The 25,788-nt window shown below is 32.8% G+C and overlaps 4 protein-coding genes and 1 long non-coding RNA gene across 15 annotated transcripts; 2 read left to right on the plus strand and 3 right to left on the minus strand.

Annotated features, from left to right (window-relative positions):
• Positions 1-395: 395 nt before the first annotated feature.
• LOC107426359 (beta-glucosidase 11-like) lies at positions 396-6,303 on the plus strand. 9 transcript variants are annotated; one of them, XM_048480929.2, is made up of 14 exons: positions 397-962; positions 2,745-2,829; positions 3,068-3,134; positions 3,390-3,433; positions 3,622-3,680; positions 3,803-3,874; positions 3,980-4,067; positions 4,171-4,429; positions 4,520-4,635; positions 4,737-4,957; positions 5,318-5,346; positions 5,462-5,549; positions 5,683-5,779; positions 5,964-6,303. In XM_048480929.2, the coding sequence occupies exons 3-14, from the start codon at positions 3,090-3,092 to the stop codon at positions 6,181-6,183; spliced, it is 1,338 nt and encodes a 445-aa protein (XP_048336886.1). In that variant the 5' UTR covers positions 397-962; positions 2,745-2,829; positions 3,068-3,089; the 3' UTR covers positions 6,184-6,303. The 9 variants fall into 9 exon arrangements, with proteins under 9 accessions (XP_048336887.1, XP_048336886.1, XP_048336890.2 ...); XM_048480924.2 differs by having other exon boundaries at positions 403-962; positions 1,311-2,829; positions 3,622-3,697; XM_048480922.2 differs by having other exon boundaries at positions 403-962; positions 2,632-2,829; positions 3,622-3,697.
• Positions 688-1,291, minus strand: LOC125424164 (uncharacterized). Its single transcript, XR_007243050.2, has 2 exons — positions 1,089-1,291; positions 688-984 (listed from the first exon to the last, which is right to left on the minus strand). It is a non-coding gene; the product is annotated as an uncharacterized LOC125424164 (long non-coding RNA).
• Positions 6,304-6,500: 197 nt separating the features above from the next.
• LOC107426358 (E3 ubiquitin-protein ligase RFI2) lies at positions 6,501-10,713 on the minus strand. Of its 2 annotated transcripts, none has more exons than XM_016036510.4 (6): positions 10,193-10,713; positions 8,838-9,007; positions 8,293-8,351; positions 8,012-8,037; positions 7,559-7,892; positions 6,501-7,185 (listed from the first exon to the last, which is right to left on the minus strand). In XM_016036510.4, exons 1-6 carry the CDS (start codon positions 10,389-10,391, stop codon positions 6,735-6,737), a joined length of 1,239 nt encoding a protein of 412 aa, XP_015891996.3. In that variant the 5' UTR covers positions 10,392-10,713; the 3' UTR covers positions 6,501-6,734. The 2 variants fall into 2 exon arrangements, with proteins under 2 accessions (XP_015891996.3, XP_015891995.3); XM_016036509.4 differs by having other exon boundaries at positions 7,559-7,928; positions 10,193-10,709.
• Positions 10,714-13,238: 2,525 nt separating this feature from the next.
• On the minus strand, positions 13,239-14,995 carry LOC107426284 (universal stress protein PHOS34). Its single transcript, XM_016036411.4, has 4 exons — positions 14,663-14,995; positions 14,471-14,565; positions 13,916-14,037; positions 13,239-13,662 (listed from the first exon to the last, which is right to left on the minus strand). The coding sequence occupies exons 1-4, from the start codon at positions 14,844-14,846 to the stop codon at positions 13,575-13,577; spliced, it is 489 nt and encodes a 162-aa protein (XP_015891897.1). The 5' UTR covers positions 14,847-14,995; the 3' UTR covers positions 13,239-13,574.
• Positions 14,996-21,236: 6,241 nt separating this feature from the next.
• LOC107426277 (probable E3 ubiquitin-protein ligase BAH1-like 1) lies at positions 21,237-24,231 on the plus strand. Of its 2 annotated transcripts, XM_016036403.4 has the most exons (6): positions 21,241-21,787; positions 22,380-22,630; positions 22,732-22,986; positions 23,280-23,417; positions 23,747-23,805; positions 23,962-24,231. In XM_016036403.4, the coding sequence occupies exons 1-6, from the start codon at positions 21,616-21,618 to the stop codon at positions 24,065-24,067; spliced, it is 981 nt and encodes a 326-aa protein (XP_015891889.2). In that variant the 5' UTR covers positions 21,241-21,615; the 3' UTR covers positions 24,068-24,231. The 2 variants fall into 2 exon arrangements, with proteins under 2 accessions (XP_048336785.2, XP_015891889.2); XM_048480828.2 differs by lacking the exons at positions 23,280-23,417; positions 23,747-23,805; positions 23,962-24,231 and adding an exon at positions 23,086-23,268 and having other exon boundaries at positions 21,237-21,787.
• The last annotated feature ends 1,557 nt before the right edge of the window (positions 24,232-25,788 follow it).

The following is a 25,788-nucleotide window of genomic DNA, read 5'->3' on the forward strand; positions in this document are numbered from 1 at the left end:
CATAAAATTTTTAAATTGTTGCAAATGGATCTTACCCGCACTTTGGACTGTTAAATGTTATTGCATGTGAGACTCACGCGACTCATTACTGTGCATGAAACGTAGTATCTTTTGTAATTCTTTGTTTGATGTTTTGTTAAAATTAAAATTTTCTTTTAAAAAAAAAAAAAAAAACATCAAATCTAATCCTAAACCAAACAAACAGAAACTTTACAGCATTAATCTGTTTATTAAAAATAAAAAATTTGCCATATCAAACTAGCAAATAATTTTTTTAAAAAAATCATCTATACAAAATTTATATCATACTGAGATAGCATTAAAAAAATAAAAAATGTCTAACAAATTTTGAGAGATTTGGTAGACAATATAAATTATGAATTCAATTTCTTTTCCGCTCCTTTCCTATCATTGTTTTACACCCCTATTTTTCTCTTCTCTCTTTTTTTTCATCTCCTTTTCTAATATATTAATTCATTCTATTTAAAATTCTAAATCCCTTAAAAAAGAATTTTAAATACATATTATATTTTTATATAATACCTTCTTCTAAATCCTGTATCACATAAGCTTCCATAAACATAATCATTGGAGATGGGAATCCAAATCAAACACAGCAACCATGCTTTCCTCATCCTTAATGCTTATCCTTTCTTTTTCGACAGCTCCTCTTCTCTTTCTTGTCCTCTCTCTCTCTCTCTCTCTCTCTCTCTCTCTCTCTCTCTCTCTCTCTGCAACTCTCTATATCTCCAAATTTTTTTAATCTCTTTCTCTCTCTGGCTTAATTTCTCTATCTAAGGAATCGTGGGTAGTGGGTGATTTCTTCATAAAAATGCTCGAGTAGAAGAGGACAAGCCCGCAAGGTGTGAGGATTAGAGCAGAGAGAGAGAGGTGTTGCTCTTTTGGGATAATAACTGGAAGGAGGCGTCTCATGCTACTTGCCCACTAACCTTGTCATCTGGGTAAGTTTACTGTTGATTATTTCTTTGAACCCCAGCAATAAAAATTCAAAATAATAAGTAAAATAATATATATATATATATATACACTATAATAATAAAATATTGAATCAGCAAATCCAAATTTACCGTCACAAATCTCGCCGATTTCTCGTCATCCCTTTTTTCTCTCTTCTCTACCTCTTCCTTTTTTTCTCTGTTTCTTTTTTTTTTTTTTTTTTTTTGCCCTTTTCTTATTAGTAATGGTTATTTGAAAGACCTTGTTTTTTTCTTTAATTCATTTTTCATTTTTTTATTTATTATATATTTATTTATGAATAAAGTTAACTGGGTTGTAGTGGTGGGTGGCAGTGATGGAGTGGTGTTCTATTCTGGAAAGTGAAGTGGAACTCAAAATGCTGATAAAAAAAAACTTGAAAAAAAAAAAAAATCAGAAAAACAGAATCACGTGAGTTTCACGAGCACCTGCTAACAGCCCGTTTGCCCAAATCATGAACGGGACCAATTTGCATTAATTTTAAAACTTAAAGGTTTAAATAGCACAATTTTAATCGTTGAAGATCCAAATTACACAACCTTAAAAATTGGGTAGCAAAGCCTTTTATTTTATTGGGTTTACTTACCAGCAAATTCTATATATTTTTAGGCTTTTAGGAAATAAAACATAATTATATTATATGGTATATCTAAAAAATAAATAGGCAAAATAAGATGATTAGTGTGCTATAGACATTGCAGGTTATGATCAAATTCGTAGCGATAGTATATTTTTACACTGCTATACATTCTTTTTTTTGTTTTTTTTCCTTTTTTTTTTTGATGAACATTCTCATGATTATGATGATGTTGTTTGAAAACAATACTACATGAGACATTTTATATATATGCGCACGTGATCCATCTTTTCTCCTCTCATGTCAAATCTCATCACTTTACACATTGATTAACTAATATACGCAAATTGCTGCAAAGCAATATCTTGCTCTGTCCAACCAATTAAGCGCAAAGTAATCATAAAAGTATGTAATTATTCGACCTTAATTAGTTCATTAATGAAACCAACAAATATTTACTATTTCATCTTTTGTGCGCACGGATAATTAATATCTTCTTCTTGCCATGTTATATTTTCTACAGCAAAGCTATGCGTTTCAAACACGACTTCTTTGAATATAACTTAGGGGAGGAGACTTTGAAGTATATAAAAATATAAAATATAATACGGCCAAAATACATTAAACCCCATTTGGACTAATATATACATCATATTAATATTATAATAGTGTAACATAAGCAATTACCTCAGCAGCTATATACTATTCCAATATTCCAGTGTATATACCAAAAATTAAATATACTATTCCAGTAATATTCCTTTTAGACAAACAATATATATAAAAATTAAGTCAAATCCCATGTGGAAAATAATACAAAACAACAGTACAAAAAAAATGTAATACAAAAGAAAAGTTTGTCTCTCAAACAATAATTAAAAGAAAACTATGTCTGCCGAATAACTTTTGTAGAACAAAAAACAAAATAATAATAATAATCATTTAAAATTATTGACATCTTTTCCAATGGTGAGAGAGAAGAAAATAATTATGCAGCTTGAAAAAGATAAATCACTATTGACTATATTGACTGTGTATTCGATGTGTATTTATCGCAGTTAGATCAAAAAACTCTCTCTCTCTCTCTCTCTCTAAATCATAATTAGTAGCGATCAGCAGAAAGGAAAATGTCGAGAGTCTGTTTGTTGCTTGCTTTTGTGCTAAATACCAGCGTTGGGGTCTTAACGGTTGAGGCTTTTAGCAGACAAGATTTCCCTACTGGCTTTGTCTTTGGCGCTGGAACCTCAGCTAATCAGGTCCACTTATATTTTTTGTTTTATATATAAATAATATATATATATATATATGATAATTTTTCATTAGGATACCTGATGAAACTACGGACTCATATATATCATTTTAAATATATGTATTTTTTTAAAAATAAAATCTCATGATAAGAGCTGGACTGTATATATATATATAAATACGTACATGCAAGAAGCCATAGAATTAATTAATGATGTTTATGTTAAATATATTATTCCATGGAAGGTGGAAGGAGCAGCAAACGAAGATGGGAGGACTCCCAGCATTTGGGATAGTTCTTTTGCTCCTAGTGGTTAGTCATTTCTTCTTTATGAGCAGAGCAGCCTGCCAGTTTATATATAAATTGATTGTAAAGAAAAGTAATTTGTTAAAAGAAAATATTAAGATTTAATTATCAACTGGTCCTGAATTTTGGTTCACTACTTTAACTAAGTGGAAGATTAGCTTTTCTATATCTGGTGGAGTATGTAACACTTAAGACCTCTATTTATTAAGACTAACATGGGTTATTAATGTTTGGACTTTGGACATCGATGCACAATTTCAGGAGGAATTACACCAATACCTCCGGATCAGTATTACAAATATAAGGTGCATTCACTGTGTCTTAATATATTCAACAATCATTTCTTGACTATATTTAGTAGATATGATTGACAGAAAATAAACAGAGTTTTAGGCCAATTCTCTGAAATAGATAGGCTATTGATTTAGTCAATTCAACGTTGTGTGATTTATGATCTATCCTGTTCACTAAAGTAGTAGTCATGGAATCACAGGAAGATGTACAACTCATGGCGGATACGGGCATCGATGCCTATAGATTTTCTATCTCATGGTCAAGACTAATTCCAAGTGTGACTTTCAATTTCTCTGACTGTTATTATTCAGTAGCACATAGCTTTTCCTTTAATGCTGTAATGTTGAATATGTTAAATATGTGTACGTATGTGCTTTCAGATGGAAGAGGACCTGTCAATCCAAAGGGTTTGCAATATTACAACAATCTCATAAATGAACTAATAAGCCATGGTTTGGATCCTAATTATCCCTGTAAATAAATGTCTTATATTTTATAGTCCCCCAACCAGTTGACAGTGCCATACACTTTCATTGTGCCTTGGATATGATGAGCAGGAATCCAACCACATGTAACATTACACCATAACGATCTTCCACTGGCACTTGAGGACGAGTACGGTGGTTGGGTGAATCACAGGATTGTGTATGTTTACTGACTGGAATTAACTCTCATCCTTTTTTCAATATTATAGATTGTGTAATTAGACATCACCTGCCAATATATGTTGATACATGTGGGAGTGCAGGAAAGACTTCATGGCATATGCAGATGTGTGTTTCAGAGAGTTTGGAGACAGGGTTTTGTATTGGAGTACTGTGAACGAGGCTAATATGTTCAGCACTGGAGGTTATGACATGGGGGCTATGGCACCGTTTCGATGTTCTCCTCCATTTGGAATCAAAAACTGCTCCAGAGGCAACTCCTCAACTGAACCTTACATGGTAGCTCATAATATCTTGTTGGCCCATGCATCGACTGCAAAATTGTATAGGCTTAAATATCAGGTACATTTCTAATTGGTCAGCAGGAACAATTTATATTATAATACATATAGTGGCTAGAAATTAAAAATACAGTAATTATTACTAATGCAGAATAAGCAGCATGGATTAATTGGATTCATTATCTTTACCTACGCCATTGAACGTGTTACAGAATCCAAAGAAGAAGATTTTGTTATTCAGAGAGTAAACGATTTCAATTTTGGATGGTTGGAAACTTGACAAACTCAATCCTTCTTCGTTGAATTGAGTCCTTGTGAGTAAATGTCTTAGCTACGAGGTTAAACATTTCATTATAATAATATTGCAGGTTGCTACATCCCCTGGTTTTTGGAGACTATCCAGTAATCATGAAAAGAAATGCAGGCTCCAGAATTCCAACATTCACAAATTACCAATCCGAACTGGTTAAAGGTTCATTTGACTTCATTGGGATATTACATTACTCTTATTCAAACGTAAAAGACAACCCTGACAGTCTCACCATGCAACTAAGGGATTTCTATGCAGATATGGCAGCAACCGTAAACTGTACGATGGATTTGCATATTAGTTACTACTTTTTTTTTTTGAAAGTATATATTATATATGTATATACGTGTATATATTGCTTAACAATAATGCTAGAGATACCAAAATGTTCACCAAACTTATTTATTAAATAATATGGTAATATTAAATGATTTATTTTTTTATTTTATCTAGCTATTTAAGGATTCGTTTTTTTATATTTAAGTTATATGAATATATTACTAATAATATTTTAACACATCTTAATTGGTATATAAATTTGATGAACATTTTGATACATATAGCATTACGAATTGTTTGAGTGTTCTCTACTAACAATTTGATTTTGATGGTGTGGCAACTGTTTGAAATATTTTTCAGATCATATGACCAAAGAACCGTTGCCGTTGGTAAGAATTGAAATATGGAGTTTAACATATTTCTTGGATTAGTTTGCACAGGGCACTACTTTTGCTACTAGTTAACCAACCATTTTTTTTTTTTTTTTTTTTTTTGATGAATCAGCTTCCCATTGCACCATGGGGTCTTAGAAGGGTGCTGGAGTATATTAAGGAAGTTTATGGCAATCCTCCTATATACATTTATGAAAATGGTCTTTTCATTTTATATATATATATATATTTGCTTTTCTTTTTTTCTTTTTTTTTTTTTTCTTTTTTTTTTGGTTTTTGAGAATTGAGATTATTATTGTAATTAATGTAGTTTGCATGGGCATGTGTTATTAGGTCAGGGATTGACGCTTAATTCAGATTCAGCATTAGATGACATTCCAAGGATTGACTATTTGCGTGAACACATTGGAGCACTCCTTGAAGCCTTGAGGTAACTTGGGATTTTTATTGATGTTATTAGGGTTAATTTTCTTGCTTGCTATATAGAATTTGCTATTGTTTATTGATGTTATTAGGGTTAATTTTCTTGCTTGCTATATAGAATTTGCTATAGTTTCTGATTACATTATGAGTCTATAAGTCACTAACTTAATTTCGTTGTCATATTTTTAAAGAAATGGATCAAACACAAGAGGGTATTTTGTATGGTCCTTCATCGATTTGCTGGAGTTATTTAGAAAACCCAACAAGTTCAGCTTTGGTCTATACCACGTTGATTTGGATGATCCAGATCTTAAAAGATATCCCAAGAAATCTGCGTTATGGTATTCTAATTTCTTAAAGGGAGGAAACATCACTGCTTTAGATGTAGTGCCAAAACTATCCTCTGTTTGAGTTTGTACTAATTCATCTGTGAGGCAGAGAGAAAATCTCCAATTCCGAAGTGAGGTTGAAGATAAATATGACCATGATTCAACATACCATGTGCAGAGATGAATGAAAGAAAATTTCAGAGATATATATATATATATATATATATCATATATATATATATATATATATATTTTCTTTTTCTTTTTTTTGGCAGAGAATGTTCATAATTCCATGGGATCAATACTTGTATTGATGTGCAGCGTGACAGCTGTAACATGCAAATTGCATCTAAGTCTGAAAATATATGACATGATTTTGCTTAATTATCGAGACACATGTGATGACAATCCAAATATTGAATTCTGTGGGTGGATAAGGGATAAAACAGTCTGGTATGGGTCCATTTACCTACCACCTGATTGTTTTAACAGGAAAACTAAAGAAAATTTACATACAAGAACATCCATATATAACACTTCGTTCCAATCATACAAATTCGTACGAGTTTCCAGCAAAGCAGGATGGATTGGATTGATAATCGTTTACAAAGGGATAGTATGATAACCATTATTCTAAGACCATGATCTATGCCATAAGTTGCTATGCCTGTTTGCAGAATCAGACCCAGTATTAGTATGACGAGATGAACCCCAACCTGATGAGTCCCAGTCCACCTGTACAGTGGGAAAATGAGATGGACGCTCCCTTCTCCATGCATGGAACTGGCTTGGAAAAGGATTCTCTGCTTCATGTAAGTTCATTTCTGATGAACGTGCAGGAGGATACATATAAAAACCGGCATTAACATCAGGCTGTGGAGGTGCTGAAACCATAGACGGCAAAACAGCAGGACCCTCGAATCTCCTGACACTAGGAATGATTGGCGATGGCACACCAGGTGCTACGCGATGTTGTTGTTGATGATGATGGAATGCTTGCATCCTATCATGAGGTCTGGCAATGGTGTCTGGAGGTTGAGGAACCACAGACATCACAAATGAGCTCCCCACTCTAGGAGCAGACCTATTAAGGGCAGAGAGTATTCACTATTTAGATAACATGATAGAATTTTAAGAGATAAAATACTCATTAAGAATAGCTATAGAACATTGATTTTCAGTCATTTTGCAACGGGATATCTCTTGATTTTATAGAGCTGATGTTTAAACAACAATAAAGGGCGTCCAAAAGAATCCAACAGTTTTTAAGAACTTATCTAACATGTTTAATGTCACAAAGCATCTTAAATAAAAATGTGAAACAAAAATACAAATCAACTATTAACTGTCACAATAAGAAGAATGAAGCAATTTCCATGTTTCTTCATACACCATGAAAAGAAAACAAGAAAATAAAGCTAAAGATAATTACACTTCTCTGAGCTTAGATTGCTTACCCATGACCAAAACGAATTAGATGTGATCTGGACCTTTCTACAGCATCAGATTCACCAGGTCTCATTGCTGCCGATGGATTTGAAGCTGGATTTGCATTGTTAATATGAATGGCGGATAGAGAAACAGGAGGGGAATGGTGACCCCAACTTTGGTATTGGATACTAATAGAAGGAAAAGTCTGGGGGTTAAATATCTCATTTTGTCCAGTTAAGCCATTCCAAGGATTATTTAAGTTAGGATTATCAACATTATCGTTAGATCTCGATGATGCAAGTGGAACTGGTCTTAAGTATGTAACATATGATTGAGGAACAGATGGTGCAGTACTCTGATCTGCAAACATGGCATGATGACCCTGCAGGTTAGGATCTGCATAAAGAAATTTCTTTCTCACAGTCACAAGAGCAACTAAAAATCTATATCATGAAATAGATTAACAGCAGAACACTTACATGTGGTCGGTGGCGATTCCACTTCCCTGAAATAAAGCATCAACATGTCAGACACAGCAACAAGTATTAACAGGAGGAGAGGAAGGAGAGAGTGGCCTAAGTCAACTGAAAAGGAAATTTTATACTAAACAACAATCATAACTGTAAAAATTTTATCATCAGAACCTGGATCTACGTTGAAATTTCTGAAAAAACGGTTAGCATGCATATTCCCAAAAGATGAATACACATATATAGTTGCAACAAAAGGCACAAAATTCCATAATAGTAATCTTGCTTACTCAAAAGATGAATGAATTTGTGCCAATTCACCAAACGGACACCAGTGAATTCTAAATGGCTGCAAAAGGCAAAGAATTAAATCAAATCACAGGACAGACTGTTTGACAGATCAAAACCATCGGACAATTATTCTAAATTATAAAAAGTAAAATCAACACTATGCATCCCAAAGATGAAAGCCAACCCTAATGTGCGTTAGCTTCAAAACTTATTTCAACAGTACCAAGTTAGAAATCGGGATGACTGATGGAAATATTTGGTCCTACATAATTTAAAACTTAGCCAAGGCTGGGTTTGGAAGCATGCAAGATATATTGAGCCCAACTTCCTCAATTTTGCTAAATAGGATCAAGCCTAGTGTAGTTTTGCAATGGCACTAAGTTAACCATTAATAAAGCTTTTACAAAAACCCAAATTCACCGACCATATAAAAACCAAAAAACTTGATGGTACAGAGAGAAAGAGAGTCATTTAGAATGTCAATGTGAGGATTAGATGAACAAACTGAAAATATAGTTTCACAACATTGAATCATGAACCACACCATTTCAGTATAACTTAGGTCATATGGATCCTCATCAGGGATCCAGTCATCTAAGCTCTCAGGAAATGATTGGGTAGACCCATTTGCATATAACCATTGGCCTTTCTCAACTTTCCGGCAATTTGGACACTGCATCACTCCCTTCACATTAAATGCTGAACCAATGCAATCTGCAATATGCATTAAAGGAATGCACATCATTGAAATGCATATATCATCGTTGCAAAAATGCTAATGAATGATGCAAATGGATAGATTAACATGCAAGCACATTCAAGGCAATGGAATGAAAATAAAAGGGGGGAATGAGAACAGAAACAGCTTTGACATGAAACATTGACTGATTGCAGATGCATATGTATATACATGTATGTAAAATAGACAAGTCCTATTAAATGTCAAACCTGACCAAACTTTATAGCAATAGGAATCATAAACTTTCATTCAAACTAATGAAATTGAAGCATAATTGTGAGGGAAATCACTAAAGGCAAGCTAAAAGATGTGAGAACTGGGAATTATGAAAAAGATATCAAAAACTGCAAATAACAAGTTCATCCACTACGTGAAATTAGGCCTGTTCTTTAAATTCTTATTAGTGTTCTGAGGTTATTTATCTATGCAACAAATAAAAAGAACAGAAGACATAAAATGCAGAAATTATCATGAAGCAACAGCAGTATATGCACTACTAGAAGGACGTTACGTTGGTCCAGCCATCAACAAGATCATGCAATTGGTGATGTCATCAACCAGGTATTTTGACATGAAGTCTCAGCGTATTGTCTCTAATAAAGGGGGATTGTGATGGGATTTTGAAAATATGCATTGCTATTTAGTGAAGTTAACAAACCACACCACACCTTTGACAGCTGTAGTGTGGTTGTTAGGTTTTGAGACAAGTTAAATTGAGTTGATGTGAGATTTTGTTTCTTACTCCCCAGATAAAAGCTGTTATTAACCTAGTATATTTACGATTACAAAGTCAAAACGTCCACCTTGTTACTTTTTTCCTTCTAATGACCAAGTACAACAAATGATTTTCTATAAATTTTGCTTTCAAGAGCCATAGCAGCAAAATAGAACTATATTTCTCGATGCGGACATGCATGTTCAACACGAAAAGATGTTTCTTTCGCAAAGGAAAAAAAAAATTTTTAAAAAAGCGCATGTCTTCGAAAGAGTATAAAAAGAACAATGGTTGTAATCAAATATAACTTGCGAAGTCAATCTATATTATCCAAACAAATTCCTTTCATAACACTAACCCAACAGCCAAAATTTCATAAATATCACCAAAATGAATTATGATTTTCATACCAATAGCGGCCATGAAATTAATGAGAAAGACATACCCAGATGGAACTCATGGCCGCATTGCAGCTTAGCCCTCGATCTGCCTCCATTATAGGAAACCAAATCAAAACAAATCGAGCATGAAACCCCCCAAGAACCAGAAGACGGAGGCTGCTCCAAACCCTCCACATCACCACCATTACCATCATCCATCAGATGATGATGATGAACACTGTGTCCTTCCGACGAGCCCACCATTCCCTCCTCCAATCAAAACCCACCAGTTGGAACTCACCCAGAAGTAAGTGTCTCCTCCTGCAACTCTTTCTCTCTATCTCTCGCTGAGTTTCTCTCTCCGACCTGTCGGATTTCGCGGCTGACCTTACATGGACTGAATTGGAATATAAGATTAAGTTAGCCTTAACATTTTTGTTGGACTATGTTTTCAACTGCCCGTATCATACACATTCAGGTTTGGATAAGTGTAAAAATAAATAAATAAATAAATAAAAATAAAAATAAAAATAAAAAATGAAGGTGATGTCAAGTAAGCTATCAATTATTTCCCCCAAAAAAAAAAACAAAGTAAGCTATCAATTTTCTTTAATATTTATTATTATTATTATTTTGGTAGACTTCTTGAATTTAAAATAAAGCTCGTTAATCTGTTGGAAAATAAAAAATCAGGCTCCCTGATCAGACTGATCCCAATGGGCCCCAGGCCTGTGTCTATGAAAAACTTGCCCATACAAATACTAAAATGAAAATAAGCCAATCTAGCTGATAGTGTTCCAAAAAAGTATAACGCATGGCAAAGCGGCAAGATTAAGTTTTTAAATTTTATAAACTTAGAAATAAAAAAATATTTTATAATTATATTATTATTTTAATTAATATAAGGTTATTAAATAAATAAAATAATTTATATTTTAAATATCAAAATATATATAAACCTATATTATTTTTGTATGTGCAATAAATATAAATTAGTATATAATTAATCATAATAGATTTATAAAAATTCATATTTTTTAAATTTTCAACAATAAATTAGTTTTAAAACATATATATTACAAACCTACAAATACCTAATAATTTCTAGATTAATACATGTTACAAACCTACAAATACCTAATAATTTCTAAATTAATACATACTTTAGTTATTACCATAATCTATCTCTTGTTTAATTCTTTATTGGATTCCAATTCAATATCTACATCTTTCATCCAACTAATCTTCTGTGCCATCCGATACAAATCATTTTCCTCGGACTTCTTAATTTCAACTTGAGTATTTCTAGAACCCTTTTTTAGGTGATAGTATATCATTCTCCATCTCATCATCATTTTCATCATCATTACAACTTTCGACAATCTATGATTGTGCATTACTAGCATCACTTGCTAGTAGAGTCTCTAATTTATTATTTTTTTTTTCTTATTCATCATTTTCATTTTTTTATTTAAGAAAAAAACTTAATTTTAAAAAAGTTTCCATTCTTTAATAATGTATTTTTTTTTAAATTTCTTATAAATTGTTTTTTATTATTTTAAAAAAAAAAATTGACAAAAAAGGTTCGCACCATTTAGCACTAAGCACGCATTAGGCGGTCAATACAGTGTTAACCACTTTTTTTTAAACTTTGCTACTATGCAAAGCACTATCTAAAAGTATCACACCTAGACGCATCTAGACGACTCCTTTTTCCATCTTTTAGAACACTAAGAAAAAGTCTAGTTTTATATATTTAATCTCTATAGTTATTTTTAAATACTATACATTGTGATGATAAAAAAATAAAAACAAAAATAAAAATACTATACCTAGCGATGATAAAAAAAATAAATAAATAAAAAATACAAATACTATACCTAGTAATTTCTTGTTCATATAAACTTTTAATATTTCTATCAATCTAATTGTTTTTTTTCTTTGTTTTGTTTTTTATGAACATGTAACCCATTTTATGAACAAAGTAACTTGTATTAGATCCATATCTTTACCAAAAAATTTTGTTCAACCCCTGCATTTGATTAAAGAAATCAATCTTGGCTTCCTTTGGTTTTGGTTAAGTAGTTTACTTAGAAGAAAAAATTAAATTTAAATAAATTTTAATTTATTTTTTATACAGAATATCACATCACTAGTGATCTGATCACTGATGACAAATAACAAGATTCTTTATACAAATGATTAAATGAGTATAATAGATGTTGCATTTATATTCAAGTCAAATTAAAGATTAGTAAAAACCTTTTGGAGATAAGAGGAGCACTCCCCTAACATTTACCAAATTTCTAGTCCGTTACCGTAAATTTGAACTTTACATCAAGATTAAACTAATTTCTTAAAATTTTAATTTTTTTCAGTTGAAGTTCTTAAGTCAAAACTTAGTTTTAATTGATTTAAATAAAAATGCAGAGACTTTTCTTTTGTTTAATAAAAATGCAGAGACTTTTCTTTTGTTTATATATATATATATATATACTTCTCAAAGAAATTTAGATAAAATAAAAAAGTATTAAGTAGTAAAAATCAAATAAAATAGAAGAGGGAGACAAAAATATATATTAGAGAGTAAGAGTGAGTAACTAAAATTAATTTCAATATAAAATTAAGGACCAAAATATAAATTATCTATTACAGGATGTGAGTGATGATCAAAATATATTTATATATATGCATATAAACACATCCATAGAATGAGGCTCTATCCTACAGCTTAACTTATATATATATATATATATATATATAGATATTGCTGAACAGCCTCCGTGTGCGTGTGTGTGTGTGTGTGTGTGTGTGTGTGTGTGTGTGTGTGTGATATATATATATATATATGTGTGTGTGTGTGTGTGTGTGTTTATGTATATATTAAAGGGTGTGAGCAGGCATGTAAAAATATATATTAGAGAATAAGAGTGAGGAACTATAATTAATTTCAATATAAAATTACGGACCAAAATATAGATGATCTATTACAGGATGTGAGTGATGATCAAAACATATATATACATATATATACACATCCATGAAATGAGGCTCTATCCTACAGCTTAACTTGTATATAAGAAATAAATAAAAAAAATCAGTCGCCACACACATCGTCATTTTTGCATTTTAATTTAATCACTGCAACCCAATGTTACACGTGTAGGATCAAATCAGTTTCCTAGCAGTTGATGCCCAATTGATATAAGAGCATCCCTTACACCATAAACTTCTTTATTGCAACATCAACAACAATACCTTCAAAATTCAAATCGTCTCCAAAAAATCAAAATTTTCAAAGGAAACCAGTTTATTATTTTATACACAGAGTAGAGTTTTCAAATCGATGTGTGTAAGGCGGCAGGCAAACAACACAACAAAGAAGAGGAACATTTTCAACTTGGAAAATTACAAATTTTTATTTGGATTCACTGGTTTGGATCTCTCTCAGTGTTTGATTTTGGGCCTCTTCACGATCATGACGGAGCAGTGAGCATGATGAGCACAGTAGTCACTCACGCTGCCCAAAACCGCCCTGCACCCATCAAATTCAATATTAATTTCTTCCAACCCAAAACTAGATTCTAATTTTCCAATGAAATTTCTCTGGGATGTTATGGAAATAAATCAATAACTTGCATGTCCACGTTTCACATTTCCCAACATAATAGCAAAAAAGATATAAACTCATTTACGAGGTTAAGAGGTATAAAAATTGGAGAAAAATGGTTGATTTCAGTTCACAGAAAAAAGATTATATAATGGGATAGAGTAGAGGTGAGAAAAACCTTTTGATAGCTCCATAACCATGGCTACCAACTATCAAGACTGATGCGTGGTGCTTTTCAACAGCCTCACACAGAACATTCCTGGGATCTCCTTCCACCGCCTCCAACAAAACATCATCCACCTGCAACAACCCATCACAACAATTCAATCACACTGCCCAAAACACATTTAAAAAAAAAAAAAAAAAAAGGTAAAAAAAATTGTTTCCAATTTCCAGTACAAAACATTGAAAATTTATTTAGGATAAAATGCAGGATCAATCTGTCCCCGTTTTCATAAACAGTTGTAAAAGCTGTTTTCGGCACTAAAAAGCTTCCTACTTCGTTTCTTAAATACTAGAAAGCAACGAAACTGACTTTATTGTATATCATAAACATCATTTACAACATGTATATATATATATATATATATACATATATATAAATATAATTTTGCTATATATATAAAATTTATTCTATTAAAAGATAGGCCTGCAGCATTGCTGTATAAATAATATAAATAAAAGCAACAAAAGTAAAAATCAGAACGGCAGAGAGAATTGCGAAATTGAATACCGATTTACTGTGGCAGAGTTCCTTAGCGTTCTCAAGAACTCGAGCAGCGATCCTCTTCAGATCCTTATCCACATACGGCAAAACATCCGCAGCTCCTACAGTCAATATACAGATTCTCTGTGAGATCAGTCATATCAATTCAACCTATGATGATTTGATTGGGGATTAGGTGTTGTGAAGAGCGTAGAGTACCAGGTCCTGCGAGACCGACGGCAGAGGTTGGAGTGGGTTTGGCATGGACGATTACGAGCTTGAAGGGTTTGATTGTGGAAAAAGGAGCGAAGAAGTGGTCCAGAGTCCATTCCAGAGCATACCTGCTCTGTTCGCTTTCGTCGACTCCCACAATCATCACTTGCTTCTCTATACCTTCCGCCATTGTTGTTGTTGTTGCCACTTCCTCCGAAGCTTTGTTTTGATCGATCGCTCTTGATTCCTTCCCAAACTGCTTACAATCCAGAAAAAACAAAGAAGCTTCTAGACTAATCGTTTTATACTTGTTTCCCTTTAGAGAGAATATATACGACGTCGTAGATGTCAAGCATGTTGCCACGTTGCGACGAATAGCTGGATGATTTGTTTGCTGGGTGAGTTTGTTCCTTTTTTCTTTTTTCGTCCAATTATCGTAGCATTTGGGATTATCCGAAGGAACTTCTTTTTGATTTTGAATTGTCTCGTCAGCGTGTCATTTTAATACACGCAGAAATCGATCGGAATTTGTTCTTTCCAAAAGGGCAAATAGATAACAATTCGGTAATTTTATTTTTTGTGTTGTGCATTTGATCCTTTTCAACTTATAGTCAATGTCAATAAATGACCTTTGGAACCACTAAGTATAGTTTGGCGGTTACAACGTGGGAAGGTGTAACTCGCCAGGTGGATTTCTAATTCCGTTGGCAAAGCCATTAATTAATTCGCCAATTCAAGGCGAAAATATACAAATGTCATTTTCATCAATTATATTATACGCTCAAAATTACTGTTCACATTATTTCAAAAAAAATATACATTTATATATTGTTCACATTTTCTAATTGGATCCACTGAAATTGGTCTATACTAGACTCTAGAGCCCGTCCAAAACATATCATACTATTGCAGTCAATCATTTTCTTGTACTTTGTGCAACGAAAAAGAGAAAGATTATTTTGTTTTTATTTACATTTGTTTTTATTAATTAAAAATATATTTACTGATATCTAAAATAGGATAATAAGTTTAGGGGCTCGCATGTGGATCCTCCATATCTCATCTAGAGAAGGCCCAACACTTCACGGATCCTTGCTGCATTACATCTATATCAAACAAATTTTTCCTCCTTATTAAAAATCATTTTTAATCATGTCAAGGCAAAAAATAATAATAACACTTGAGTACCAGATTAAGCCTCTGATGTGTCTTATTTTTTAGAATAAAACATTAATTAATTATCATAAATTTTTTCATTTAAAAAAATAAGTGTTTAGTTATAAATCAATAAGTGATCTTGGTCAAAAAATGATTTTTTTAAATCAAAATAAAAAAGAAAATTTTTAAAAAAAAATTAGAAGTTATATATTGAACTTATAGGGAAGCTTAAAAGAGTATTAAATGAACACTTCGTAAATGACAACTAAACATTTATTAATTTTTCAATATAAAATTTTTTTTCTGTAAACTATTGCAAAAAACTTTATGATTAATTTTTTTTTTTTAACATAAACTATATAAATAGGAAGGGAAGTATATAAAAACTAGTCCCGGAATTCCAATCAAATCTGAATAGAAAAAAATATATAAATACAAGCCTCGTTATTTGTGGTTCAAATAAAAAAAAAAAATGGAATCTGGTGATAAAATTGAGCACCTCTCATGTGAAAGATCTTCGGAAATCAATATGTTAGTGTCACAGTGCTAAATTAGAGCATCGCTTTCCGTTAACGCATGTTTAGGAAAACAGCTCCCATTAACCATCACCGAATGGTGCATTGTGCAACAAACACACCAAATAGATGGATCAAAATTGGGCCCCCTAATGGCCCAAAACAAGTTTGAATACAGCCCATAGTGTATAGCGACGCACACTGGAGTTTGTTTCGCTTCCCCTACCCAAACTCTACCCAAGAGAAGAGATTGATATTTCTTTACATAATTTATGCATATAAATTTTCATTTAGACAGCCCTTAGATTTTGCCATAAAACAGCAAGACAACTTTAGTCCATCAAATTTTGAACCCAAAAAAAAAAAAATATATATATATATATATATATACTTTTGTCCATCAAATGTGACAAGTTGGAAATCATGGCTTTCTTCTCAAAATGGACAAGACAGGCATTTTATACCCTTATAACATGTTGCCGACAATACTAACCAATCACCGAATGCAATGCGACATAGTTTGTTGGTCACCACGTATGATGGTCTTGGTTTTTGCTTTGATGTGCTTAAACAGGATAACTTTATATCCCTACTTATCTTTTTTTTTTTTTTTTTTTTTTTTTGGGTTAATTTGGGTTTACTTTGAGTTGGCCTTCCTTTACTTCTCTTCCATTATTATGATGATCTTACGGCCATTCATTTGGAATAATTAAAGTCATTCCAACTTGTTAACATCAAAACAAATATTTTATGGCCAAATGAAATGGTGGACACGAACACTGCAAAAAATTAACCTTTTTAGTAAATAAAAAATTGCATGTAATGATGGATCAGGTGGCAAGTGGGAGGTTGCAATACCAGTAACACGGTACCTGGCACATACAACAAAACCTTGGTAATTACTGTATGCTTTGCTTTATCTCTAATATTAAAAGGAACAGCAGTACTACATCTACTAGATGCTTTAGCAAAATGTTTTTTTCAAATGATACGGTAAAAATGAACTGTTACTACATTATTAGTTAAATAAATAAAACAATGAATGAACTTTAAAAGAATAAATATAATTAAATACAAATCAATAACATAATACCACAAAATTTGGTAACTAATTGATAACCTAATTTTATTGTAAATTGAATAGTATAGCACATAGTAAAATACCAGTAAAAAAGAAAAAAAAAAAAAACTGTCTATGTAACTCTTTTATACTTTCTTAGGGATGAATATTACTACAATACTACATATATATATATATATATAATATTCTCCTATAAAATAATTATAACAATTGAGAGTATGAATGAGCTTTTAAGCGGTGGACAACACAAAGTGGTACTGTCCAAGTTCCACCCAAAGATACTTGTGATATTTTAACATCCCTAACAGTAGTACTCCAATCCCTGTGAGAAATCTCAACAAAATTTTTGAGATAGTGGTGTTGTCCGTCTCTATTGATCATGAGCAATTTGAAGTAATACGCGGATGAACTTTATGTATAGCATAGATAATTGGTCAATAAATTTGAAGGTCTTTGTTCCTCATAATTATATACATGGAGGTTTTCTTTATTTGGTTCACTTTCTTTAAATTATTTAATTCAGCATCTCATAAAACCTGCTCTTCAGCTACCACCACCACTGAATTGCACAATTTTCTGCCTATACCATCCCCCCCAAAAAAAATAATAATAATAGATATATGTAAATAATTTGGTACGAAGCACTTACGTCTTTTTCATACTAGATCATTATCTTCATTTCACGTAAAGCATAAAAAGTCGTATATGGATTCCTTTTCCTTACGAAGACAGACCACTTCAACAATGTTATGAACTTTTGGCTGGTGACTCCATAAAAGGCAAAAAAGTGGCGTTTGTTGTGGGGAGTGGGATTCTTGTGTTTCCTTCGTAACTATTGGTTGGCGGCATTTATTATATTAATTTTATTATCGTGAATTCCATTTTTTACATTTTTAAAAGTTAAAAATTATTTTTATAAAACAAACACTCTCTCACATAAATCTCTCGGAAGCTGCAGATTCTATTTTAGTTTAACAAAGTTTATCCAAATATATATATATATATATATATCTTACATATATTTGAAGGGAAAAATGAATTAAAGAGGTGTAAAATTTTGGTTTTGTTTGGTTTAGGACGGGCCCAGAAAAAGCAATGGAGGGATTAGTTTCGTAAACGATAAGCCAATAATACGTGTGGGTGTGGCCGTGTGGGATTATCCAGTCATAAAGTTAATTTTTTTATTTTTTTATTTTTATTTTTAATTTTTTGGGTTATGGTTGGAGTGTGGAAACTAATTAGTAATACAGAAAATCATTAGCCACCAAACCGTTTGCAATTTGCGAATCAATTTAGTGTACGCCATCGTGTCTACGTTTTTCTGGTTTATCGCTTCTGGCCCACGTCACCACCAAAAAGCTGTCTTCCACTTCCTTCTTTCAGGTGCTAAACCATGTCCTTTACGCGTGGAAGATTTCTGACGCTGTCTCAATTTATCGTTTGAGAATCTCGTCTCGTGAATGCACGTTTCCTCTTCCTTTTTCTGGGCCTCGCCGGCATTTTATTTTATTTTTTTCGTTTTTATCCTTCTGAAATTAAAACTCAAATTGTTGTGCTGAGTATTTAATGCAAAAAAACCATTTTGAATCACAAACACCGACTTTTTGCTTGTTTTGTGGTGTCAACGGTAAGCTGAGTTTAATTTTCATAGTTGACTCAATGGATAAATTCATAGATTACACAATTTTACATTATTTTGTATTTAATTCTCGTCACTTTTTTGTGAGGAAGATATTGCTATTTTTTTTTAAAAATAACTATGATCAACTTGTGGCGCATGATGTTTTTTGTGAATTAATAAATGTCATCATTTTTTTATTTTTTTGGGGAAAATAAATGGCATCATCAAGTTAGGATAATAATTGTTTGATGGAAAACAACACATATGATTTTATGTTCCTAAGTTCGCAAACAAGCTATAATAATGTAACCTCCCGGCTGACTGGCTAGCCAAGTGTCACGTTCCGCGAAAAAGGACTTCCCGATAGCGAAGCAAGTTGGGAACCTGCTATCGCGCTTTGGCAATTTGAAGATCATATCAAGAGGTTTCATGAAGCAAGCTCGACGAGGACGTCGACGGCATAGGTGGGGGAGAATGTCACGGTTGAAGCATTTCATCAAACACTTGGTGAGCATTCTCTCCATTTTGGGCCTTACAATCCATCTTGGGCCTTATAATCCACTTTGGGCCTATTTTGGGCCTTACAATGGGCCAAGCACCTAGAGTAGTGTAGAATTCTCTAGAACCTTGTGGAGAACTCTAGGTCAAGCCATGTACATATCCATTCTAGATGCTTCTTTAGATATTTTATGTAAAGTAGGTGGGAAAGTAGGTGGGAAGGATCTAGACACCCATTCTCCACCGTAGAATTAAAGCAATTATAGCCGTAGGATTAAGCTTTGTATGCCTATAAATAGGTGGAGGCCTCATTTGGCCAAACCATCCAAGAAATCTCATCTATACTTGTAAAGCTCTCTTTCAAGTAATATACTTTCATTCTCCCAAACTCTCTTTGTGCTCTAGCTTTCTTTGCTTAGCTTTCTCTTTTAGTGGGCAAAAGACTTACTTAGTTGCAACAAAGGGTCGGAATAGCAACTAAGGCCGCACGGCTTGAAGGGTAAACAAACAAGTCCGTGACACAAGGCAGTCCTGAGTATATCTTTTTCATTGTATTGGAGATCTGTTTTTCTCTCTGAATTTTTACGGCTTGTTAGTGCTGATGCTTGCCTTTCTTTTGAATGAAAATTCATTTTTGTCCCCAAAAAAAAAAAAAAAAAAATAGAACAAGTGATGCTACTCAATTTAAATGTTCAATTATAAGTTATCCATGATATTTAAATTGGAAAAAAGTATATACAATGTTTTTGGTTAAAATATATATATATATATATATAGTTTTTTTTTTGGGCAATAAAAAAAGTATATTGAAATTATATGGTTTAAGTTCGTGCAAAAGAAGTATATATTGTGTTTTAAGTTTGAGGTTGTAGGTTTCAAAAAAATAAATAAAGTTTGAGGTTTTCAAGCATAAATTTATTAATACATAAGCAGATAATGGTCCTGATTTCTTTAATTCAAAATTTTTTTTTAAAAAAATAATGATTGAGATGGTTGAACGTTTAGCGATCATTAAATAACTATCCTATTGCTCCTTTACTTATTTATTTGTTTATTTTTGGTTGCTTTTGTACGAATTCATAGGTTATGATATGGGTGTCATATATTAACTCGGTCAATATCTTTCCCAATTTGAGTGTCCCATAGAAGCTAGCTTGATTAAGAAGCAGCACTTGATGTGGGTATTTACATCTCAATCGGCACAAAAATATCCTCAAAATCATGGATAAATTAAAAAAAAAAAAAAAAAAAAAGGAATCATTTTTTGTTTTCATTATCATTTATGATAATTTCTCCCACCCCTAATGTCTCTTACCATGACTTGCAAAACAACAAGCAAATTTATTTTGTAACTTTTAAAATTACATGCATAAATATTATTGTGTATATATATATATTTTTTTTTAAATGCATTCATTTATCTTTAATATGGCGGTGTTCATAGTATTTTGTTTTCTACATAAACTTACATTTGCTTTCCTGCATTTTTTTACTTTTCCCAAAAAAGCAGGACAATTATACAGCAAAAACAAAACAAAACTTTATTAATCAAATTAAGTTACACGTAAATATTTATATTTATATTTATACATATACATATACATATATATATATATATTTATTCCATTTTATTTTATTTACAAAATACCGTGGGGCGGTGATTGAGAAAGCGAGTGGCCCAGTTGGTTAAAGCTGCGGAGAAATTTCGGAGAAGTTGACTTTTTCATGCGGATTCAGTATCTGATATGTCCCTCTGCATACGTTTTGCTGATAGTAGAAACCGTTATAACATTACAAGTCAGATGGAAACATTATAAACACAGAGAGTCCGATAAAAGCCCAGGAGAAAAAAAGCCTTTGCTTTTTAGCTTTTGCCTTTGCCTTAGCTAAGCGTGTCATACAGATAAACATCAGCGCATTCAAATATACTTTGTTCACTTTCACAGTTCATCGCGGACCCAACTCAGATTCTTCACTATTTATATCTTCTCTCCACTCTCTATCTCTCTCCCCTTCTTTTTCATATTTTAGATTTTAGAGAGAGAGATTGCGAATTGGGATAGTTTCTAAATGTTTTTGATGAAAGATGAAGTTCTGCAAGAAATACCAGGAGTATATGGAACACCAGGAGAAAAAACTACCTGGGGTTGGCTTCAAGAAACTCAAGAAGATCTTGAAGAAGTGTAGGAAAGATTTTCAATCCCAGAAGGACATTAATGGGGTCCATAACGTTCAAATCTGCCCTGACCATTGCCCAGGTGACTAAGAACAACAATATCCCATTTTTCCCATTTGTAATTCTTTCATGAACTTGGTTTGATTTTGCCGGAATTTTCATTAAGGTGGCTGAACTGTCCTGCTTCTTCATGTCTTTTATACGCAATCTTTTGTTGCAAAACCCATTACGCTCTGTTATCCTTTTTAGTCATATTCATTGATTTTCTTACAATTTTTTAAATCAGCTGTGTAAATTTAGACCCCCCAGTGGCCTTTACTCGCTGTTGGATGAGCCTTTGATCTCCTTCTTTGTCTCTCAAATTGTTGTGTTCATTTTCTTTTCCTAGAACATATAAAAAATCGATAGTGCCGACTATGTGTTTGTTTCTTCTCTGAAACTATGTGGTTAAAGGTTTCTGATTGGCCGGCAGAGGAACATAAATGGGTTGTCTAGTATGTCCAAGTATCTCTGCTACAAACTTGTATGCTAATTTTATTTATTTTTTTGTGTTGTACGTATGCTTGAAGTTATTGATGAGTATGAGAAGCTAGTATAAATTGATTGAAAAGCCACAATGTTCTGCTGGACTGGACTTGTTTATAACAATATAGTTTTAATTTTGATTTTTGTAGTGTGTGATGGATCCTTCTTCCCTTCGCTTCTCAAGGAAATGTCTGATGTAGTAGGCTGCTTTAATGAGCGGGCACAGAAATTGCTTGAGCTTCATTTGGCTTCTGGCTTTAGAAAGTATGTTATTTGGTTTAAAGGCAAGCTACAGGGAAACCAGAACCATGTTGCCTTGATTCAAGAAGGCAAGGACCTGGTTACTTATGCGCTCATCAACGCAATTGCTATTCGTAAAATCCTAAAAAAATATGATAAGGTATGTTTTTGATGATCCAGGAAAATGAATATGCACCAGTTTTGGTTAATGTTGCTTTGTGCTTTTAAGTTCGTTTGAGCTTATTTTGGAGATGCAAGCAGATTCATTACTCCAAGCAAGGGCAGGCCTTCAAGTCACAAGCTCAAAGCATGCACATTGAAATCCTCCAGAGTCCTTGGCTCTGTGAACTTATGGCTTTCCACATCAATTTGAAGGAAACCAAGGTGAAGTCAAGGAAGGCACCTGCACTTTTTGAGGGATGTTCTCTTGCGCTCAAAGATGGGAAGCCATCTCTCACCTGTGAGCTTTTTGATTCCGTCAAGCTTGATGTTGACTTGACTTGTTCTATATGTTTGGTAAGTTTCCAGATTTTAATCATTTTCATGATTCCCCACCTGATTCAGCTAACAATTAATTGATAGTAAATAACCAAATTTTGTAAATGTTCAATGCAGGGTATATAACTGTGTAAGGGTTCAATTGAATATAAGATGGCTCTTCTTGAAACTGATATTTTGTTGAAAGACACTAACTAATCTTAGTGCTATGAGTTTTCATCAAGACCTCATGTGAAAATGTATTGAATTAGCTGGGGAATTATCATTGAGGCCTTCTTATCGATCAGTTTCTGTTATTCTTTTGGCAACAGGATACAGTTTTTGATCCAGTTGCTCTGACATGTGGCCACATATTCTGCTACATGTGTGCCTGCTCAGCTGCATCAGTGACTATTGTGGATGGACTGAAGGCCACCGAGCCTAAAGAAAAATGCCCTTTATGCCGCGCGGTAATCAATTGGTCTTTCTTTTTTTGGTTTTTCTACTCAAGTGTTGGTAGCCATGTTAGTTATCCATTCAAATGGCAAAGGGCTATGACCTCTGGTATGCATTCACAGTGAAACAAGTAAACGCCAAAATCTCCAACCATATATCAAAATATGAAATTTGGCAATTCAAAACAATACATCTGCTCCACCGTGGCTCCACAAGAGACTGGACTGTCTTTGTTCTGTCTTTGGTGATAATTAGGACCAGGATAGTTATACGCGTGCGTCACTACGAATCAATATGGTGCAGGAAATGTGAGTTTGTAATTTCATTCGCTTAATTTCTGCAGGCAAGAGTTTATGAAGGTGCGGTGCACTTGGAAGAGCTTAGCATTCTATTGAGTCGAAGGTAAGTTTCTCTCCACCACTCCACCAAGAATAAGGATGTTTCACCTTTCACTTAATTCTCATTGTTGCTCACCTTTCTTTGACTGATGGTGCTGACTGAAAGGAATTGATAAATGATTTATCGGGTAAAGATTAAATTCAATATTATTTTGAACAGTTGCCATGAGTACTGGGAGCAGAGGCTTCAGACAGAAAGAGTGGAGAGGATTCGACAAGCAAAGGAGCATTGGGAATCACAGTGTCGAGCTTTCGTCGGTGTTTAATCTCACCATTTTTTTCAATTTGATATCCATTGAGAAAGTTGTTTCTGGATATTTGTATGCTTATTGTACATTGCTCTATTTAATATTTTATTCAGCGCAAGTTCTGTACATATGGTTTGTGTAGGTTGCAATAATGATAATAATAATAAGAGAATTTACCTGGCTGTCGGTTCCCAACATGAGATAAACAATTGTTTTCGTGGCATCCCAAAGCCATATGCACCTGCAGAATGTTTTCGTGGTATATTATGTGGATTATTTCATTCGACATCAGCAATTAGAGGTATTCATATCGACACCTTTGCCTCCTGCAGCTTGTGGGGCTCCTGATGATCTTGATAATGAAAATAGCTACACCCTTGTGCCTGAAAACTGAACCACCTGATCTCACTCATTATAATCACTCATTATAAAAGTCAGGGCTTATACGTACAGTGAATATGGTGTGGTGGAATCATGGGTTAAGCCTGTTAATATCAAAATTTTTTTTACAATCTTGGGTCCACCTAGCTCTACAAAAGATCTTTTATTAAAATTTTGACAAGTGGCTGATAGAATTTTCAAATTGCCAAATCATCTTTAAAAACATTTTCCATTAAAGTTTTCATTCCATTTTTGCTAATTGCAAAATCATCTTTGAAAAAATTTCCATAAGTGAATTGATTCCATTTTTGCTCCTCAAAAATTTCTTTTTGTTACAATATTTTCCCGAAATTTAATCTTCTAATGTTTTCTATTTTTACCATTAAGAAAAAAAAAAATTTCAGTTCAATATTTTGATTTTTTATTTTATTTTTGTGACAGTAACTCTCCCTTACTCTTTTCAAAAATAAAAAAAATAAAAATCATAGCTACCCTGTTAGAAAGAATTTGAAAATATTTGTCAATCACTCGTCAAAATTTAAGTAGAGATCATTATAGAGCTAGATGGTCCCAAGACCGTGAGATTTTTCTTCTCTGGAACAACTCCGAGGTGTTTATTGGAGACGATAGAAGAGATAACAAACAAACAACCCAAAGTTTAATAAAGATCGGGTTCTACAATCGATATGGACTTAGACGAGGAAAACGCGGGTCTTTGGCTTTGAAGAAACTCTAGCTTCTTTCCTTAACTAGCTTTATTCTTTGGTTTTTAGTTTATGGGATATGCATTTCTTCTTCTGTTAGCTTAAGTAGGCATTCAATTATTATATGCTTTTGTTAGTATATCTTAAGTCTGAAGGCTATAGGATGATAGACTAGTTTATCCACCTTACATAGCTACATCTTTGGGTTCTCGTGGCTGACATATTAACATAAACAAAAATGATAAAATTTTTATTCTAATAATACAATAAATTAATAATCCCTCTATTTTGCCGGAGAAAATTATAATTACCATTGAACAAATCTTAAGAAAATCAATGTCATCCAGAATAAAATGAAACTTGACAAGGCCCTTTCTTAATCAACCTCAAAGTTACACTTCCTAAACTGTCATACAGAAGTAAATGTTTGACTCCCAAATTACATTCATGACTTAACTTTGCAAGATAATCTGCCACAGAGTTACAGTCCCTAAACACCTGTTTAATAGCAAAAAAATAAAAAAATAAAAAAATAAAAAATAAAAACTAGCTGGAAAGATGGAATATCTTTTGGTGAATTAATTTGAAAGGTTGAAGTTGAACTCTTGTTTAAAAATGGAAACAGAAACTTTCAAATCCTTGATCAGAGAAACG

This window comes from Ziziphus jujuba, chromosome 9, assembly GCF_031755915.1.
Source record: "Ziziphus jujuba cultivar Dongzao chromosome 9, ASM3175591v1".
Taxonomy (NCBI): domain Eukaryota; kingdom Viridiplantae; phylum Streptophyta; class Magnoliopsida; order Rosales; family Rhamnaceae; genus Ziziphus; species Ziziphus jujuba.

Bases quoted from the DNA above. Each gene is read 5' to 3' on its own strand.
- LOC107426359 (XM_048480924.2), top strand. From the start codon at position 2,701: ATGTCGAGAGTCTGTTTGTTGCTTGCTTTTGTGCTAAATACCAGCGTT. The intron at 3,875-3,979 runs GTTTGGATCCTA...TATGATGAGCAG, and splicing joins AAATGAACTAATAAGCCATG to GAATCCAACCACATGTAACA. The intron at 4,958-5,317 runs GTACGATGGATT...AATATTTTTCAG, and splicing joins TATGGCAGCAACCGTAAACT to ATCATATGACCAAAGAACCG.
- LOC107426358 (XM_016036509.4), bottom strand. From the start codon at position 10,391: ATGGTGGGCTCGTCGGAAGGACACAGTGTTCATCATCATCATCTGATG. The intron at 8,352-8,837 runs GTGTGGTTCATG...TGCCTTTTGCAG, and splicing joins ACCTAAGTTATACTGAAATG to CCATTTAGAATTCACTGGTG. The intron at 8,038-8,292 runs GTAAGCAAGATT...GCTTTATTTCAG, and splicing joins CAAATTCATTCATCTTTTGA to GGAAGTGGAATCGCCACCGA.
- LOC107426284 (XM_016036411.4), bottom strand. From the start codon at position 14,846: ATGGCGGAAGGTATAGAGAAGCAAGTGATGATTGTGGGAGTCGACGAA. The intron at 14,566-14,662 runs GTACTCTACGCT...TATTGACTGTAG, and splicing joins CGTCGGTCTCGCAGGACCTG to GAGCTGCGGATGTTTTGCCG. The intron at 13,663-13,915 runs GTTTTTCTCACC...TGATGGGTGCAG, and splicing joins GGTTATGGAGCTATCAAAAG to GGCGGTTTTGGGCAGCGTGA.
- LOC107426277 (XM_016036403.4), top strand. From the start codon at position 21,616: ATGAAGTTCTGCAAGAAATACCAGGAGTATATGGAACACCAGGAGAAA. The intron at 22,631-22,731 runs GTATGTTTTTGA...AGATGCAAGCAG, and splicing joins TCCTAAAAAAATATGATAAG to ATTCATTACTCCAAGCAAGG. The intron at 23,418-23,746 runs GTAATCAATTGG...TAATTTCTGCAG, and splicing joins AATGCCCTTTATGCCGCGCG to GCAAGAGTTTATGAAGGTGC.